The sequence below is a fragment of the Polypterus senegalus genome, chromosome 3 (assembly GCF_016835505.1).
Source record: "Polypterus senegalus isolate Bchr_013 chromosome 3, ASM1683550v1, whole genome shotgun sequence".
Taxonomy (NCBI): domain Eukaryota; kingdom Metazoa; phylum Chordata; class Cladistia; order Polypteriformes; family Polypteridae; genus Polypterus; species Polypterus senegalus.
Window position 1 is genome coordinate 281,508,318 of NC_053156.1, and position 21,144 is coordinate 281,529,461.

General features: G+C 39.1%; 1 protein-coding gene across 2 annotated transcripts in view; it reads left to right on the plus strand.

The window, feature by feature from the left end:
- The window catches only part of LOC120526238 (protein PHTF1-like), a 96,287-nt gene extending 77,615 nt beyond the window's left edge, over positions 1-18,672 (plus strand). Inside the window, exons 12-20 of one of the 2 annotated variants that reach the window (XM_039749301.1) lie at positions 2,334-2,510; positions 2,614-2,742; positions 2,886-3,158; positions 3,396-3,527; positions 3,715-3,801; positions 17,420-17,575; positions 17,743-17,838; positions 17,969-18,094; positions 18,187-18,672. In XM_039749301.1, the coding sequence (XP_039605235.1) occupies positions 2,334-2,510; positions 2,614-2,742; positions 2,886-3,158; positions 3,396-3,527; positions 3,715-3,801; positions 17,420-17,575; positions 17,743-17,838; positions 17,969-18,094; positions 18,187-18,204 (1,194 nt within the window). In that variant the 3' untranslated portion in view covers positions 18,205-18,672. The remainder of the gene's footprint in view (positions 1-2,333; positions 2,511-2,613; positions 2,743-2,885; positions 3,159-3,395; positions 3,528-3,714; positions 3,802-17,419; positions 17,576-17,742; positions 17,839-17,968; positions 18,095-18,186) is intronic. The other variant, XM_039749302.1, reaches the window with a different exon arrangement.
- Positions 18,673-21,144: the final 2,472 nt, after the last annotated feature.

Here is a 21,144-nt window from a genome sequence, read left to right on the forward strand (position 1 = left end):
TTGTTTGGAAAAATTCTCATGTAACTTTGGCTTTATGCTTGAGGTCGTTCACTTGGTGGAAAACAAATCTTCTCTTATGGCATAGGTTTCATACAGACTGTGTCTAGCTTTCCTCCAGGATTTCCCTGTACTTTGCTGAATTCATTTTACTTTCTAGCCTTCGAGGACCAGCTGCAGAAAGCCATCCCCACAGCAAAATGCCGTCATCACCATGCTTCACGGTGGGGTTGGTGTTCTTTTAATAATGCTCAGTGTTTGGCTTACACCAAACATGGCATTTAGGCTGATGGCCAAAAAGCTCAATTTTGGTCTTGTTAGACCGCAGCGCCTTCTTCTAGCTGACTTCCGAGACTCCTATGTGTCTTTTGCCAAGATGTCATTTTTCATCTTGACAGCAGCTATTTGCCACGCTCTCCTACAGCAGCAACTACCAAAGCACCCAGACAGCAGTTGTTGTCTGCACAGTCTCTCAAATCTTTTCCACTGCCGCTTGTAACTCTTTCATATTTCACACAGGTCTTTTGGTGTCTTCCATCACTATTCTTCTTCTTCTTGCATGATCAATCAGCTTTCATCGATGGCTGCTCTAGGTAGATTTACATCTGTGCTATACTCTGGCCATTTCTTAATGACTGATTTGACTGGACTCAAAGGATATTCAATGACTTCAATGTTTTCTTGTTTCCATGCCCCGAGTTATGCTTTTCATTGTCTTTTTCACTGAGTTGGTTGGTGTGTTCTTTGTTCTATGTCTTGGTTAGACTGCCATATTGACTCACCACAACCTGAACCTTCCAAATTACTTACAGGTAACTTATACTTATACTACAATCAATTGAAACCCTAGGCAGACAATTTCTATTGAGCTAATTCTATGGTTCTAAAACTAATTGGATGCACCAGTTGTGACTTAGAAATGTCATATTAAACAGAATGAATACCTACAGTATGTGATCAAATATTGTGTGTTTTATACTTGTGATTAATTTAAACCACTTTGCAGAAATTTCACTTTAACAATAAAGCGTCTTTTTCTTTTGATCACTGTCAAAAAGCCTAATTAAATCCACTGTGATTCAATATTGTATGATAAGAAAATGTGAACATTTTCAAGGGGTACGTACAGTATGTGTTGTCCATTGTAATTAAAAGCTTTAAGCTATTCTGAGAATTTGATATTCTGTCCACCTTGTATTTAACTGTTAAAAATTTTAATATGCTGAAATCCTGCAACCAGTAATATGCCAAATTAATCAAATTAATAGGAATGGAAAAAAAATCTGAGATGATAGAAAAAGAAAAAAAAAAATATGAGAATAGCTCTCCTCTCTTTGCCAGCCCAATTTGCCTCCCCAGGTTCAACACTTCCTGCCTTCCCTCATGCAGCACAAACAAGGCACATTAGAAACAACTTTTTAATTAGTTTAGTATACGAATAAACTAGAGGTGGGCTTACTGTTTTCTATATAAGAAGATTTTGGTGAAGGGATAATTCTAATGTCCCATCTTTCAATGTTATTTATTAGGTTAAACTAGGTCACATTACTCTAGTAGCCCCTTGAAATGAGAATAATGTTTTCATATGTTTACATATTTTAAAAATATACTTTTCAAGTAGAGTACTTATTTCTTCTGAGCTTCGTGTTTGTCTTTGCAAGAGACCTCATTCATGCGTCTGTTTGTGTGTATACAATATGATGGCTATCTGTCTCGGTTTATCTCACAGCATGCTTACACATGTTTGTCATGTGTTTGTGTGTACCCTTCTGTGCAATTCTGGCAGCTTCTGTCTGTGGCTGTCAGGCACGCTTTGGTTTGTGTGACAGTAGCCTAAGCAAACACAGATAAAGCTTTAACAAATGGTAAACAAAAGGATAAATGACAGTAGTATTTAAAATTAGGAAGGAATCGGTAGGTTTGATTTATTATGCTGTTACCTTAAAATAAGTTCTTCAGTGAGGTACCATGAGGTACCAGTTTGAATGTGGTTGACAGGTAATTTCACAAGACTCTCATAAAATATTTCTTCATGTAGTTAACTTATTTAATGTATTTACAGTTAAACCGAAAGCTGCAGCACCTTGAGGACTTTCAAATCCTGACCTGAAGTTCTGTTTAAGCTCATTAAGCACATGCCAGTTGCTAAGCTATGTTGTGCTGAATGGTCCTTTCTTATCATTTTTTTCTTGCTTACCTGTGAGTGTGCGTGTGTGTGAGAGCCTGGACAGGTTTATAAAATTTACCCATGTATTCATTCTTTATTAGCTTGTATCTTTGGGTCTTTAGAGAATGTTTGGGTTTCTCTAAATGCCTAATCATCTTTTTCTGGACAGGAGACTCATGGTCGAAGAGGTTCAGAGAGCACACGCCCAGGATCAGAGACAGATGATATGTTGTGGGAAGATATTCTTCAAGGCCCACAGTATCTATCCACTTACACGAGTGACAGTGAGCAAGAGCATATAAGGGCCGCTGGTAAACCCTTTGAGCAGGATGATACCACCCAACAGGTTTTTCTTGTCAAACCAGTGTTAATCTTTGTCCTTGGTCATATAATTGTGAACAAGAGTTGCTAAAAATGATTCTGGGCTTCTGTGCTTCTGTAATTTTCAGAGTCATCTTTTCTGGCTACAGAATTGCAATCCATCATCACAAAGACTTAGTGCTCTCATTTGGGAAGGGGATGAGTGTAAGAAGGTGGAAATGTCCATCTTAGAGATGAGTGGACTCATCATGAGCCGGGTACGCCTACCACTGTTGTGAATGATGAACATTGAGTGCTGGTGTAAGGCGAAGTAGAGTTAGTTTGAATGATGGGCCAGGGGCCCAACAGGCGTGATATTTTATGTTGACAAAAGTGTCTCTACCCCTCTTTTCATGTATAGGTCAATGAAGTTCAACAAGGAATGGGATACCAGGTACTGGGACATATCATCACACTGATCTTGACACTGCTTCCTTTTCTCGTTCGTACATTTCATCATGTGGATCTGGACTCACTGCCTACTGTCTCAGTTTACGACCTACTGGATGTTGCCTTTGGAGGTGCTTCTCAGTGCCTTACCTGCATTCTTTCCTCAATCCTGTTTCTAGAAAGGATGTGTTTGACCTGGCTCTTCTTTTTCATTATGTGTGTTGCAGAGAGGACCTACAAACAGGTGACTGGTGTGCAAGATACAGTTTCTATCTAAATACAAGGGAGAAGTGGGAGGATAAAAGGGCTTAGGGAGTGATGTGAAAAGGGCATTAAGTAATCATGATTCATTTTATTTATATATGATCTTCCCCATTCTCAAAACACTTAAAAGTAGTTCATTTTAGCTGCTTGGTAAATCCTTGGAGTGAAAGTATTTGAAAACATGTCTTCTAAACTGTTGCATGCTTATTTCCGGCAGCGACTTCTTTTTGCTAAACTGTTCAGTCACCTCACATCAGCTCGCAAGGCCAAGAAATCCGAGATTCCCCATTTCCGGCTGAAGACGGTGCAGAACATTAAGATTTGGCTTTCTCTTCGATCATACCTTAAGGTTAAGTTACTTTGAATCCATTTCTTGACACCCATGACTCACTACTTAATTATTTTTTATGTGGCTGTAGATTGCCACTTTGGCTACTGTAAAACAGGTCTATTTTTTAGCAGTTCCTGTCAGCACCCTGTCTTCTTTTGGCTGTACTGCACTTACCTTTTTTGTGATGGCTATCATTTCCTTGCAGAGACGAGGGCCCCAGCGTTCTGTGGATGTCATTGTTTCTTCAGTATTCTTGCTGGCTCTTTCTATTGCATTTATTTGCTGTGCCCAGGTTAGTGTGCGGTGTGCAACATTTCAAAGCCTGTGTTTAAGTAAATCCTGTAGATGGGATGTGCAATTATACTGTAGGTGGCCTTCAACTCTTTGGTATAAAGTGGGGTTTGGGGAGGCCACCAACTGAGTACGTAAATGATTTGTAATCTGCCTGTTATTGGTAAGCAAGCTGTCCGCAAAGGCCAGCTAAGAGGATTGTTATAACTCTTTTTCTAGACAGAAGAGGTGTCCATTTTCATTAAGCTCGAATTAAGCAGTATGTTAGAAATGCAGGTTTGTTTCTGGAGAGATTAGTTCTCTAAAATATCCTGCCTTGCATCTAATGCAGCCAGAATAAGCCCCAACTCCCCACGATCCTTAACTGGATTTAGTGGGTTAAAAAATGGATAGGTGGATGGAAGGTTTCATGGTTAATATTCTCTCTTTTGCAGAAAATATTTTGTCTTAAATCATCATTTCATAAATTGTTTTTCACTTATGGCATATTCCAGTTATTGATTTTAAAAACAACCAAACAAGTACAGCTTACAAAAATCTTTTTCTAGTACTTCTTTTGGCTTGCTGTATAATAAGTATGACATTGGTTTGTTTACCAACAGGAATATCATGGCAGATTGTAACAGTGTAGTTAGATATGTGTTTTGGGGAGAGTATATGTAAAATACACTGTTCATACTGCCTTTCTGATGCACTGTGAGCGGTGTGCTATGGGACATGAGATCTTAGATGGAGAAAATGGGCACGGATTTATGCTAATTGTAATGGGGTGTGGCTTTATATCGCTGCTTTTACATATTGCATTAAGACCCACTGAAGAAAAGTGGGAAATACACTCACCTAAAGGATTATTAGGAACACCATACTAATACAGTGTTTGACCCCCTTTCGCCTTCAGAACTGCCTTAATTCTACATGGCATTGATTCAACAAGGTGCTGAAAGCATTCTTTAGAAATGTTGGCCCATATTGATAGGATAGCATCTTGCAGTTGATGGAGATTTGTGGGATCCACATCCAGGGCACGAAGCTCCCGTTCCACCACATCCCAAAGATGCTCAATTGGGCCATTTTAGTACAGTGAACTCATTGTCATGTTCAAGAAACCAATTTGAAATGATTCGAGCTTTGTGACATGGTGCATTATCCAGCTGGAAGTAGCCATCAGAGGATGGGTACATGGTGGTCATGAAGGGATGGACATGGTCAGAAACAATGCTCAGGTAGCCCGTGGCATTTAAACAATGCCCAATTGGCACTAAGGGGCCTAAAGTGTGCCAAGAAAACATCCCCCACACCATTACACCACCACCACCAGCCTGCACAGTGGTAACAAGGCATGATGGATCCATGTTCTCATTCTGTTTATGCCAAATTCTGACTCTACCATTTGAATGTCTCAACAGAAATCGAGACTCATCAGACCAGGCAACATTTTTCCAGTCTTCAACTGTCCAATTTTGGTGAGCTTGTGCAAATTGTAGCCTTTTTCCTATTTGTAGTGGAGATGAGTGGTACCTGGTGGGGTCTTCTGCTGTTGTAGCCCATCCGCCTCAAGGTTGTGCGTGTTGTGGCTTCACAAATGCTTTGCTGCATACCTCAGTTGTAACGAGTGGTTATTTCAGTCAAAGTTGCTCTTCTATCAGCTTGAATCAGTCGGCCCATTCTCCTCTGACCTCTAGCATCAACAAGGCATTTTCGCCCAAAGGACTGCCGCATACTGGATGTTTTTCCCTTTTAACACCATTCTTTGTAAACCCTAGAAATGGTTGTGCGTGAAAATCCGAGTAACTGAGCAGATTGTGAAATACTCAGACCGGCCCGTCTGGCACCAACAACCATGCCACGCTCAAAATTGCTTAAATCACCTTTCTTTCCCATTCTGACATTCAGTTTGGAGTTCAGGAGATTGTCTTGACCAGGACCACACCCCTAAATGCATTGAAGCAACTGCAATGTGATTGGTTGATTAGATAATTGCATTAATGAGAAATTGAACAGGTGTTCCTAATAATGCTGATTGTGCCTATTTGTTCCCAAGATCATTTTAGTCCTTTATTTTCCAGGGGTTTGTTCTTGCTTTGTGCCCTATGCTAGCTCGGATAGGTGCCAGCAGACTCCTGTAACCCTTTTCAGGGCTAAGCGGGTTAGAAAATGACTGACAAACTGACTGACTGGTTTTGTAAAAAAAAAATCCAAAGGAAAGGATAATTGGGACACAATGCTAGAATCAGAATATTATATTGTTAAATATATAACAGTTTGTGAAACAATGTATTTTTATTCAAAAACTAATCTTCATCATTTTATTTATTATTCGCTTCTGTTAATGTTGTATTTTAGCATTTTTTTAAAGAGAAAACTTGGTGTCCACCAGAAGTGGATGTTTTTTATCTATATATATAATTCATTGAGGGCACGCAAGACAGTGAGCGCAAAGCAAGTCAGAGCCCCGCCCGCCAACTCTTAAGACCATGGGATATGCTCAAAAGAACCCCTCCTACCGCGTCATGGGATACGCACGACAGAGCCACGCACGCCAACTGTAACCATCCTCCCGTGTCCAGCGTCACTTTCAAGGCACGCAACAACTCACCAAACAAAAGCCTCAGTCGCTTTCGTCTGTGCAAAAGTGCACTTGCACCTCTGAGCCATGTTGACTTTACACCGCACGCAAGACAGAGAGCCACAATCGCCAACACACAGAGACCTGCCAGCCAACTCTAACTAAGGGCAAGCAAGACAGAGAGCGCACGCAAGATAGAAAGCCACGCCCGCCAACTCACAGAGCCCCGCCCACCAACTCTTAAGACCATGAGATACGCACACATTTAATGTATAAATGGATATAAATAATTGCATGTAAACGATTCGCCAAAATCTGTTGTACGTAAACGATACTGTTTAAAACGTTATTGTTTTTTCATCAGAAAACCCGGTTTCCACGTCTACCTGTATTAGTTTAAATGCCACTTTTACCACTTGCAATAGTGCGGATGCGCTGACTTATCGTGTCGACTGGGCAACACAGTGAATGCGGCGTCTATCTATACAGTATATGTCTATGTTTTCCGTAGCCTGCTACAGGAAGGTACTCTCTTGACCATTAGCATTGGTTTCGCTCCTTGCTATTTTTGTTATACTGCGACGTTGGTTCCCTAAGCCTTTGTTATACTGAATTCCTTTCTCACCGTTTTCCATTCCTATTCTTACACTGCCGTATGCTACGGCGGGCTTTGGCTAGTATTCCTATAAAATACATACAGTATCTTACAATGTACTAAGATCATCTTGTTTGGTGATGGCAGGGTGCATGCTGTATTTTTTTTTACATAGCTTTCATACCCTGAGCAGTCTCTTCATTAGATTTGATTACTTCAAATAGCCAGCTTCTCCAAAAAGTCAATTATGTGACTGCAGTTCAATACAGCATGCTGACATGGTCAGGAGGCTTTTGTTTGCTGTTTGAACAAACGTTAGAATAGCCAAGACATATGATATAATCGACTTTGATTGTGGTAAGGTGCCCTCCTGTGACTTTGAGGCACCACCTTCTGAAGAGTTTGCAAAGCAATAACAAAAACAAATAAATACAAACAGCTACCAGTAAAGGGAGGTTCTATGGGTGAACACTCATTGCAAGTGTCTGGGTCAGAGAACAATAACCAGAGTTGTTTAAGCTAACAGAAGTAAACATGTTTTTTAAACAACAGTATTATTCAGAAGGAATTTCTGCACACACAACATATTGGACCTTGACATGGATGAGCTACACTGACAGATGTCCTTGGGTATGAGGCGGTATAAAACATGTGATTGCGAACAATTGAAAATGAGGGGAAAAATGTCCCCTGTTCTGATAAATCTTTCTGCTGTGACATGTTGATAGTGGGTCAGAATTTGGTATAAACAGCATGAATCCTTGAATCCATCCTGCCTTGTGTCAATGGTATGAGCTGATAGTGGTAGTTTAATAATGTGTGTAATATTTTCTTGACAAACGTTAATCTTAATTTTAATTGAACACCGATACTCGATAGCTGCACCTGATAAAGTGGCCGCTGAACATAGTTACAAATAGCTCTCAAAAAGATGTAAATTCACTTCAACTTTATGTACTACATCCTGTTTTTTGGTAATTATAACCCACCATTATGCCAGCAGCCATGCCACCTGCACAGATCATCCACCTGAAGTTAAGCATATTCAGGCCCGGCCAGTACTTCCATGGGAGACCAACCAGGAAAAGCTTCTGGAAGAGGTGTTGGTGAAGCCAACAGGGGTGCTTACCTTGTGGTCTGAATGTGAATCCCAATTCCCCAGTACAGAAATAGGGACACCGTGCTGTAAAAATGACGATTGTCCTTTGGATTACGCATAAAACCAAGGTCCTGACTGTCTCTGGTCATTAAAGATCCCTGGGCATCCTTTGTAAAGAGTAGGGTGTATCCTGCTGTTCTGAAGTTGTCATTCACAACCTGGTTATTCTGCCTCCCTAATCATCCCTTGTGTCTAATTGGATAACTGTCTCTCACCACTTCACCACCTAACTGCTAATGTGTGTTGATCATACTGGTGCAAAAATGGCTGCCGTTGCATCATTCAAGGTGGGGTCCGCACATTAGTGGTGGTTGAAGTGACTCCCTACTCACTATGAAAAATGCTATATAAATGTAAAGATAGATAGATACTTTATTAATCCCAAGGGGATTAAAGAAATAAAGAATTATTATTAGTTATTACAGAACAGGTGTTCTCTATTATGTGTTATGATTTAGTGTGTTTATTAAACTTACTGAGTGCTTGTTTCAGGTTCTTTTAATAGTGTTATTTCCTAATATGGTTTCCTTTTGAGACGCGGCATCATATTTGCAATTTATTTTTATTATCAGTGTTGTTCTTTGTTATTAATGTGTGTTGTTTTCATCAACATTTTGTTTTCTCCATGGGTGCTATTTTGGTGTCAGTTGCCTTGGAGTGTGTCTCTGGAATTGACGTAATTAACATCATCAACACAACTCTGTAAAAAAGTGGCACATCAGACACGTCGTCATCCAACTTTGTGGATAGCTATGGAAAACAATCTTTAATGCTTATGTAGTGTTAAGAGTTTAAGTTTTGTCAATTCCTGACTTGCTTTTGTTTTCCTTACTATGATATTTTGATTAGCAATTTGATTTTGACAAATGGTAGGACAAGTCTCTGGTTTGGATTTTGGCTTTGGTTAATGTTTCCCCATTTGGCCATCCCATTTTTTCAGACAGCATTTCCTTGCGTGAGGAGTAACAATAAGAAGTTGTTATACAGAAAAGACCCATTTAATGTTAAAACAGTAACTATTGCATTTTTTACATATAAATTACCATATTGTTATCATTGCTTCATAAAGCTACAAAAATAAAAGAATTACCCTCCACATCTGATTCACAGAATAATTTACTGAAAATGCACAGAGGGTAGCTGCTACATTCAACTGCCATCTGTCTTCTATTACAAGGAAAAACTACACTGTTTTCTGTCATATCCTGAGGAAAAGTTAAAAAGCAGGAACAAAATAGCTAATGTTCTCTTGGAAACGAACGAGCTAAAAAAAATTATCAATAACTTGTAAATTGCCCTCAGAAGATACACCTACAATGTCATAATGAGGACTTGTTTTACTGTGAGACATTGCTTTCTGACATATCATTGCAGCTCCTAGTCTTTTTCTAACCTGTTCCACTCAACATGTCTGCAAGACAGCGATAGAAAAAAAAAAACAGACTGTAACACTCATAAGCTTTAGCAGACCATTTTAAGTTGCCCACTCTTTGTTCATTCAAGCAGTGGGTGTTTTAAAAGCTTTCAGGGCACATGAAAAGCTTGTCCTGCTTAGTGGCAGACAGCTGTTAGATACATTTAAAATGTGAAAAATTGGGAAAAGAGAGCAGCAGGAAGGCCATTACACCTTCAGAATTATGTTTGGGTCAACTTCCCAACAATATAAAATAACCGTAGAGATTGTATGAAAAGCAGCCATTAGTTGTACCACTAATCAAATGCAGGCCGCAGAAGACTGTTAGGTACATTTTAAAATAGGACAGGATGGGCTAAACTTGTGTTAAAAATTTCAATAACAATTGAAGGCCTTCAGTTTGCTGGACTTGTTTGATTAGTATCACATCCAGAAATTTTCAACTGCATCGCCTAGTATCTGTTCTAGAGTCTCACAAGGCTTTCCTGTTTTCCATCTTAAATATTTTTCTTCTTTCGGCTACTTCCATTTAGGGGTCGCCACAGCAGATCATCTGTCCCCATCTGTCCCTGTCTTTTACATCATTTTCTGCCACACCAACTGTCTTCATGTCCTCCCTCACAACCATAAACCTCCTCTTTGGCCTTCTTCTTTTCGTCTTGCATGGTGGTTCCATCCTCAACATTCTTTTCCATATTTACCCCTCATCTCTCCTATGCACGTGTCTAAACCATCTCGGTTTAGCCTCTTTCACTTGGTCAACAAACTGTCGCACCCATGTTGTCCCATTAATAAACATCTTTCTAATCCTGTCTACCCTTGTTACTCTGAGTGAAAATCATAACATCTTTAACTGTGCCACTTCCAGCTCTGTCTCCTGTGTTTTTATCAGTGCCACCATTACCAAACCATACAACATAGCTGGTCTCACTACCAATTTATAGACCTTCCATTTCACTCTTTCAGGTGCTCTTCTGTCACAAATCACTCCTACCAGTCTTCTTCACCTTTCTGTTGCATTCTCATTTGCTTTACATTTTTGATCCTAAGTATTTAAATTTGTCTACCTTCACCACCTCTACTCCTTCCAGTCACGCTTTTCTGCCTCTTTCCCTCTTATTCACGCACATGTACTCCATCTTACTCCTACTGACTTTCATTCCCTTTCTCTCCATTACGTACCTCCACCTCTCCAGGTTTGTCTCAACTTGCTGTCAACAACAACAACAACATTTATTTATATAGCACATTTTGAAGAATGAGAAAAAAGACAAAGTAAGAATTAAAATCGGAGAACACTAATTAACATTGAATAAAAGTAAGGTCCAGTGGCCAGGGAGGACAGAAAAAACAAAAACTCCAGACGGCTGGAGAAAAAATAAAATCAGCAGGGGTTCCAGGCCATGAGACAGCCCAGCCCCCTCTAGACATTCTACCTAACATAAATGATCAGTCCTCATTGTATTCAGGGTTCTCATGGAAGGACTTGATGATGACGGTCACGTGGACTTCTGGCCTTTAATCCATCAGTGTTGGCACATCATGGTGCTTTGATTAGATAGTGGTGGCGCAGGTCGCCACCACAGAAAACCGGGAAAAGAACAGAAGAGAGAGTAGGGGTTAGTACGGATTTTGGATTTTGTGTTGTCAGTCAGTTAATATGTTTATTTAAGATGCTTTCATTTTATAAAAAATTAACATACTGAATACAAGGTCTCATAAACCTTATTTCTACAGTGTATTAAAGTTTACAGAGGTTTTTAATTCTGTTAGTTTCTTATTTATTGGCTGTTTGAAGTGCTAGTTAAAGATCTAAATCTTTTTAATGAACTGAATCAAGTTAAACCACCTTTGAAGACTGGATTGCCCCAACACATTCATGCAGTGCTTCAGGTGATGAGCATATTCCTGCCAATGTAATACAGTCATCACCATCACCTTTGCTGCCATAGCCATGTAGGATCTTGGACTCTATAACGTCACTTTTGGTCTTTTGTTTTCCTCTCTCTCTCTCTCTCTCTCTCTCTCTCCATCTCCAAACTCCCATTCTTTTTAGGTCCTCCTCCACATCATCCAGGTGCCTATTCTTCAATCATCTCATATGCCATCTTCCTCCTGGTCTATCCTGAAATTTCCTCTTAACAACCCTTACTTCTGGTATACTTTGGATGTTTCCTACTCAATGTAATGTTCCTCTTTTTATTTCTGCCGGTACATCTTCTCTAATTCCTCATTGCTTCTTGATCTCCATACCAATGTTTTCACAGATTTTACAGATCTTCCACAAAATATTTCTTTCCTTCCTCTGTAAAAGGTTTTCTTCTCTGGAAGTTATAGGCCTGGAGCATGTTACAGTAGATCTTTCAATTATTTTACAAATTCTAACTTTTGTTCTACTTATTGTCTTAGATTTAAATGTATACTGGAGTGCAAATAGCATTGATTACCCGATGCTGCCCATTCTTCAATTTCATGATTGTTCACAGATGAAAACTGTATCAGTGTACCCAAACACTTAAACTTCCTAGTTCTTTGAAATTTGAAATTCCTTTCCTCCTAAACGTTTCTTATCTTTGCTGTCCTCTTTCCTTTCTAGACATAACCAATTGCTTAGTTTTTTTTTCTGAATTCACTTTTAATCTCACATTGCTTGCTGCTTCTTTTAAATGCATTAATGATTCTTCTGTGTCTTTTGCACTACTTGCAGTTATTGCTATATCACCTATGTAAGCCAAGTACACTCCACTAAAAATTGTTCCCTTGGGGGGGCGGGGATATTATGTCCCTAATGACTATGTCCACCACCAAGTTAAAAAAGATTATTGCATCATGTCTACTTGTTTCAGACCTTGCTTTACTTCAGACTTATATGACAACCTCCCTTCTACCTTGATTAAAATTTTACTGTTCTTTTATTGTTCTTCAGTGCAACTTTTATTAACTATATTATTTTTACTTTCAGAGCTGGGTGCACTTTTAATCTATTTTGATCTCTAACACATTAACACTGAGTACTTTCAGCCAATGTAATTACTCAGCAAAAGTGTGTCAAGAAACGCTACAGAGGCTCCATTATACCAACAGTAATACGCCTGTTTAATGCCTCACTGGGACTGGAACTGCCAAGTCAGAGGTTTTCTTTTCAAATTTTTGTTCCTTTTGATCATTCGGATCATTCAGATCGTGTGTGTGTGTGTGTATATATATATATATATATATATATATATATATATATATATATATATATATATATATATATATATATATATATATACACACACACAGTGGGTACGGAACCAAAAAAAGATTTATTGAAATTGTTGCAGATTTATTAAAAAAGAAACACTGAAATATCACATGGTCCTAAGTATTCAGACCCTTTGCTCAGTATTTAGTAGAAGCACCCTTTTGAGCTAATACAGCCATGAGTCTTCTTGGGAAAGATGCAACAAGTTTTTCACACCTGGATTTGGGGATCCTCTGCCATTCTTCCTTGCAGATCCTCTCCAGTTCTGTCAGGTTGGATGGTAAACGTTGGTGGACAGCTATTTTTAGGTCTCTCCAGAGATGCTCAATTGGGTTTAAGTAAGGGCTCTGGCTGGGCCATTCAAGAACAGTCACAGAGTTGTTGTGAAGCTACTCCTTTCGTTATTTTAGCTGTGTGCTTAGGGTCATTGTCTTGTTGGAAGGTAAACCTTCGGCCCAGTCTGACGTCCTTAGCACTCTGGAGAAGGTTTTTGTCCAGGATATCCCTGTACTTGGCCGCATTCATCTTTCCCTCGATTGCAACCAGTCGTCCTGTCCCTGCAACTGAAAAACACCCCCACAGCATGATTCTGCCACCGCCATGCTTCACTGTGGGGACTGTATTGGACAAGTGATGAGCAGTGCCTGGTTGTCTCCACACATACCGCTTAGAATTAAGGCCAAAAAGTTCTATCTTGGAGTTTGCTAAAAGACACCTGAAGGACTCTGAGATGGTGAGAAATAAGATTCTCTGGTCTGATGAGACCATGATAGAACTTTTTGGCCTTAATTCTATTATGACTAAAACCACAGTGCTTCTCTCCCAGCATGTTTTTTATAGTTTTTTTTACCTCTTCGCCAGAACATTTGTGAAAACTTTGCACACAGCACTTAATAGGGTGATACTTCAGTAATTCTCATAAACTGATTTGTCATTTTTATTATGGATGGAACACATAACCCCCGATTTCTACTCTTTTAAGAAGTTCCAGTGCCACCCCATTCTAACCCAGGTGCCGTATTATGGCTTCCATCACTTCCAAGTTCAACTGCTGAGAACAGATTTAAGCCTCACCTCAGGCTGTTACTGTACACATACCATTCAGCCTGCAAAAGCTGAAGTTATTTGTTTATTTATTGATAATTATTATTTTACTGATTTTTTTTTGTATATTTGTAAATTTAAGGTATTTCTTTATTTAGTGCTGCTTTTATTATCAATTTCATTCCAAATTTCATTGTACACAGGTATAATGACTTAATGAGTTAAAACTGAAGCTTTCCTTATCTCTCCTCTATGATGTCCCCTGTTTATGGGACCCCATAAGGCTCATGGAATGCCCCTATATCAAAGAAGTGTTAAATTAACATTTTAAAGGGCAAATTTGTTCATATTGTTTTTATTTAAATAGTTTTTGATTTAACACTAGCGATTTTGCTTTGTTGATTTCCATCTGTTCCTATTTTTTTAATTTGTATAGTCTTGCAAATATGTGTGGGTTACTGTGACCTCATCTGCTACTGGTGCAAGATGGTAATTGACATTATTTAAAAAAAATGTAATTCTTTTTACTTGGAAACAAAACATTATAACTGAACACAACTCAATGAAATAAATGAGAATAACCAAGCAAGTTTAACAGCAATCCATTAAAATCTGCATTCAATTACCACATAAACTAGAGTGTGTTAATGACTAGAGAGCTTTGTTTAGAGTAGTTCTTTGTATAAGGAAACAGCAACAAAGATATAAATGTTGGGCACAGGACCGGCATGTTTACCGTATGATTGCATCAATGAGTTCTTGCCAAGTTCTGAGCAGCTCCTCATACAGCGTGTTTGTTTTCTTTCTTTACAATTTGGGATGATATAGAAAGTCACTTTCCCACTGAGTTACAGGAGATGGTTTAGGATATATGAACTTCATAGATAAATAGATAGATAGATAGAACTTTATTTGTCTCAAAAGGGAAATTTATCCTTTTATTAACAGAAGCTTAATAAATAGATATTATAAAACACAATGCACAAAAGAATTATTATTAAAATGAGCAGTCTCAGTCACAATCAGATCATGTCAGGTGAAGTTGGGGAGCATGCACTGGTACAGCACATTGCTGCACCCAGCACATGACAAAACAGCTCGGGATCCTGGTTGGCACTCCCACAGACAGACAAGCGGTCCAGTCCCATCTATCTGCCGCAACCAGGTGTTATGTAGGTGTCCCTTTAGCCTGGTCCAACTGCTCGAGTCCTCAACAATGAGGATCCTGTGAGCTGGATCACCCTTGGGGAATTTAAGCATATGGCCGTAGTGCTGTACCTGACGCTCCCTCACAATGCAGGTAATGTGTCTCATTTGGGACTCCTTGAGCAATCACTCCTTCAACACAAAGTCAAACCAATGGTACCTAAGGATTCACCGAAGAGACACAGTACCAAAGGAGTCCAGTCTTCATCTCAGGTCAATGGATGAGCATCCATGCTTTGCAACCATATAACAAAAAAGGAAGCACCAGGACTCATTAAAGGCCTGGATCTAAGTTTTTATCAAGGATGCTCACAAATCCAGACACTCTGAATCCTCGCTTACTCTCTCAAGAGCCCAGTTCAGAGCCTCCATCATCGCCAAAGTCAAGATCAGTGATTTTTTTCTTCACCAATAGATGCCCCACAGCCTCTGCACCCTATGACCCTGCCCTACATAGAGTCTATGCAAGCATTGAACAGGGTAGGAGCAAGAACACACCTCTTATGAACCCCAGAATCAAGTGGGAAAAGCACACAGCACTCACAATACCAGTGTACAGGCCAGCCATAACATCCAGCAACTTCGGGGTTGCTGTCACAGTCACAGTGAAGCATTAAAAAGGTGTACTGCCGTAGGTATAAAGGAGCCCCCCACTTCTGTTGAATAATTCCTTGGCTGAAAGTCCTCAGGGGGAATGCAGCATTGTTCATAATGGCACTCAGTTTGGCCTTCATTCTATTATCTCCAGTGGGTCGAGTGTGCATCTCGTAACTGAGCCTGCCCCTTTAATTAACTTATTGATTTGGTAAGCCTATCTTGAAGTGATATTACCAGCCCAGCACACTTTAGCATAGAAAATCAGGCTGGCCATCACAGATTTGTATAACATGTAGAGGATGTCACTACCCACATTAAAAAGTGCATTCTCCTGAGCAAAAAGAACCTGCTCTGTCCTTTCTGCTATAGTTCCTCTGTGTTGTAACACAGACCCGTTCAGCCTGTCATTGTTATAGACTCCTGAGTACTTGTTGCAGTGCACCACTTAAACATTCAATCCCTGAATAGTGACTGGGCATAGAAACCCTTTGGTGCGGAAAAAGTAAATAACGAGTTCATTGTAGTAAAGTAATACAAGTCTTCACATAAATTGTGTGGTATTAGATGTTATAGCTCATTTTACATAGCACACTTTTATCCTGTCTGGTATTCCTCCAGATATTGCTGTTAAGGCTTTAGCAGTGTTTTTACATCCAGAGGTCTCAAAGAAATATACAAAATAAATCCCAAAATGGTTACCTGTAGGACATTCCTATATTTGTGATCTAGCAATGCAGGCACTGAGTGACATCAGTCAGAAGTTTATTTCTTGCCCTGGTTACAATTTAGGTGAGAAATGTTGTGACCATTTAACATCTTTTAGTTGAATTATGATTTGCTGGTGCATAATGAAGTAGTGTGTTTTTAATGAATGGCTGAAATTTTAATTGAATTAGGATAAACGAATATAAGGTAATTAAAAAATCCCACCTTCATCACCTCAGCTGACATAACCATTAAAGTAAAGTACTTTTCTGATTACCTGTCCAGTGTCTATAGGTCGGTTGACGAAAGGTATGTTGTTTCCTACTTATATGATGGTGTATTATAAATAACCAGTAACAGTGTACTGCACGATAACGTGCAGTGAATACACTTGACTTGAGTATTCCTAGTTTTAATCCTCTTTCTCTGTACATTTAGCATTAGCTTGCTCAGAGGTTGATGCGCTTGCTGCTTCCTGAGCAGCTCTTCTTTTCTCCACCCTAGCAGCCTGCTGCTTCTCTTTTTTTGTCGGCATCTTTTCGCGTTGAAACTGATTAAGTTAGTTTTTGTGTTGCAATTACTTATTACGTTTTCTTTAATTTTTCACTTAAGCTGGCACTTAAGTCTTCAATCTGCCTCAAGAATGAATAGTGAAGGTGGTAGGGAATGAGAACAGCGACCATACGCATTGCGCCAAACGGCTGCTCCGCTGTGCGCTGCCAAGAGTCGATTCTACAATAAAATAAAAATAAAAACAGTAATAAAAATCATCACCTGAAAGTGAATAGTAGAGGTCACGTACTATATGTGTACCAAATTTCAAGTCAATAGGTGAAATGGTTTACAAGCTACAGGTGATTTAAAATCCTGGACAGACAAACGAACAGCCATGGTAGCATATTATATAAGAAGATAACACAACTCTCTTGACGGAGTTAGAAACCAATTCGGCATAATCTCAGTTTGGCACAGATTTTATCCTTTAGTTTTGTCCTTGTTGGACTCTGGTATTAGATGTTAAACTCATTAAAAATATTTGCTCAAGATGGCACTACATGAGACTTATTTTTTCTTTATTTCTTTCAGCTTCTTCGTGGCCATCACACTTTTCTTCAGTACACCTATAACTGGGAGCTGCTTGTCTGGGAGACTTCACTGGTCATATTTCTCCTGCGATTGGCCACCCTAGGCTCGGAAACAAACAAGAAGTTTAGTAATGTATCAATCTTGTTGACTGAGCAGGTGAGGGCAAAGGCCTTGTGGAATGTATTTATTAATAGAGAACTCTAAGAGGTCATTGAAACAGGTTATCTAGATTTTTATATTTTAAACGAATGAAGCAGTTATAAACAGAGGCTGTTTCTGAAAAATAAACCCATTACTTTTTCTTTCTTATCATCATTTATTAGATTAATTTGTATCTAAAGATGGAGAAGAAGCCTGACAAGAAAGAAGAGCTGAATATTGTGAATAATGTATTGAAACTAGCAACCAAGTTGATGAAAGTAAGGGGGCAAGCACACCACCTTCTGTGGCAGTAGCACTTCTGAGTGGGCATGTTGCATGGCTTTCTCAGAGTGCTTTTTTTTTATTGTGTTTTCTGGTTGTATGTATTTATTTGTTTTTTTACTCCAGGAGTTGGACACCCCTTTTCGTCTGTATGGCTTAACTGTAAACCCACTAATTTACAACATCACTCGTGTTGTCATTCTGTCAGCCGTGTCAGGGGTCATCAGTGACCTGCTTGGATTTAACATCAGGGTAAGGGAAGAAAGATCCTCAGTAGAATTTCCAATTGCCTGCTACCTGACAGCTAATGATTCATATCTTGTGTGATTTGTGTCTTTATACAGCTTTGGAAGATAAAGTAATAAACAGAGACTCAAAACTCTACTCTCGAGTGTGGCACATTTATGTATACTTGATGGCACCTAGTGGCCTGCTAGCTGTAGGATTCACATCTGGAGTCTGAAGTGTTCCCTGCTACAAAGTTGAATATTGAACTTGAAGGTTTGCAAATAGTGCACAATGGTAAGGCCCACAGTGTGGTGACAAACGCCCTGTACAGATAAGACGCCGAGGACCTCCGATACAATGGAAGAATGCAGAGACATAACCATTGACTAAAATATAATATGACGTGTTTGACAAAGGGAGGAAGCACGAACACACTGCCCATTTGTCGGTGAGCTGTCTAGTGACTCAGCGGCTCTTCAGGGGTCTGCATAACTAATTACATTCCATTCTAATAACGTCGATGCTTCTTGGTCTCCCCCACCCCCCATCTTCTTAAAAACATTGTTGCTAAAATAAAGGGCACTTGACTGCAATGAAACCTGCACTTCTGTTTTGAGTGTTGTTAAAAAAATTGTAGGTGCCATAATTTATTGCAGATTAGTGGTTGATTGGCCATTACTATGAGACAAAGCATGTGTGCTAAGGCAGTGGAAACCGTAATATATCTTCTTGTATGTGCAGCCTTTCATCTACAGAAACCTGCGATATGAAGGAAGACAAACAGTCCACAAGTGACACAATAACCCCCCGCATGAATTGTACTAGCCACCACCTATCACCATGGAATGTGGAAAGACCTTGATCAAGTCCGAGCTTTGTAACTAAACTGGTAAGGTATGACTTTTTTTATTTTTTTTTTGTTCACCTTCTCCTTCCAGGTGCTCTTTGATGAAGCAAATTCAGTCTATTGAGGTTTATTAACATAGTTTGTTATCAAAAAATGTAACAGTGCACAAGAAACTACTGGCTCCAGTCATTCTTTACACTGTGCAAATACATTAAACCTTATCTAGTGCAGCTTAAGCCAATATTACATTATGCAACTTCTGGTCGTTGGGAGTGTCAGATTTGCTGCCTGCAGTTGCTGAAGTCATCACTGGACCAATTTAAATGACTGAAAATTGTTGTGCATGTCACATTTACTGATTTACTGACTGAGCTCTAACCTTCTAGCGCACTCAGCTAATAATTTGCTGCCTGAACCTCCCAGCACTGTGAATTCAGGTGCAGTCTAAGTATTTTTTTTTCTTTTGGCATTATGTTGTGGTATGTAAAACACGAGACATCAGACAGATGAGCTGATCCACTGTTTGGAAGGTCCAGAGCATCTTATTCCTTATCACTGCATTATATGACTTATACTTATGGTGAGCGTACAATGGCCATCATCTGTCATGTACACAGAGCCTGCCCCTGCGACTAAAAGTAAAATCAAACCTGTTTGATATTATTGGATTTTTGTAAGTAGCTTTGGACAAAAGCGTCTGCTAAGTAAATAAATGTAAATATCACATTATGTGACTGGCTTAACGGGAGCACACTGACGACTGCCTTCACCTTGCAAAGGTTATGTAAATAAGGCCTACAACTGAAAAATTGCTTGAAAAGTCATGTAATGTGACAAAGCCTTAAGTTCAACTGAAGATATTTTAGTGATGATTCCTTCTCACCTCTGCACTCAATACTAGAACACTGGTCCAAAAATGTCAAGTTTGCATGACCGTACAACTCTTTAGAACATTTATTGTTAATAGCAATTTGAAAATTCTTCAGTACAGCAATGATCCACCTTTCTTGTTAACTGCCATAGGTAGACTTTAATGGGGAAAGGTGAACATTCATTCTCTGTTTACCATACTTTACAAAAATACACTGGTTTTGAACAACTTAATGCATTCCAGCCATGTGACAGTTTTTGTTTTTCTTTTTTGTACAGAAGTGAGGGCAACATGGTAGTACAGTTTCTTCATGATTCCAACATTCCAAGTTCAAATCCTTGCCTCTGTGGAGTTTGTATGTTCTTACCATGATTATGTGGGTTCTTCTGTGTGTCCCTAATGTCCTGAAGCTTAGCCTAATAGGTGACTCAAACCTGGACCACGTAAGTCTGCATGTAGGTAGGCACATGAATATGAATTGCAGTAGATACTAGGATAAAGTCTGACCCCCTTGACTGTGAACTTGATTAACCCTCTCAGTGTGTTCAAGTGCTGGCACACCCCACTGTTTACTAGTTCTCTACAATTATATTAAACCTTCTGGGTCTTTCTTGATCCATTTTTAATGACTAAGTTTAGGTGCCTTGACATCAAATTTTTCAGCACAAACCTATCATACTGAATAAAAAAAAGTTTTAGAACAAATGACAGTTAGGATGGTTTTATGGGTTGTGAACAAGCAACGAGCCTTTAATCTATTGGGAGGTCCATTAAAGTCAATAATGGGACAAAACTGAGTGACACAAAGGATGTGGCAGTGTTCAAAATGTGTAGCAGCAATGCAAAAATAATGAAATTTGGAAAATGTTTTGCTTTTTGTTAAGTTAGGTCACATTAGTAAAACCCTTTACATTCCTGAGTTGAAAAGATGTCATTTAGGATGATTTTATGGATTGTGAACAAATAAACCGCCCTAAATGAAGAGTGACATCTGCTAAAGTATATGGTGCGTCAGAAGTGACCCAACTGTTTAAAATGTGCAGCAGCTATACAAATATGTAACATTCGGAAAATGTTTTGCTTTTTGTAATGTTAAGGCACTTTAGTAAAAGCTGTCATATTTCTGAGCTTGAATGATGCGGCAAGGTAACATTTTTTTTTTTATCTGTACAAATTCTGAGTCATTTAACCATTTTTTTTTAAACTTTTTATTATTTTGGGGAAATGTAGAAACTGTTCCCAAAACTTTATCCTGAAGAGATTAAATTTAAGGCGCTTTTACTAGTTTTAAACACAAAAACAGGTAATTTGACTCAAAGATGCTGAGCGGGTTAAACAGGCCTGAGAATGTTTTGT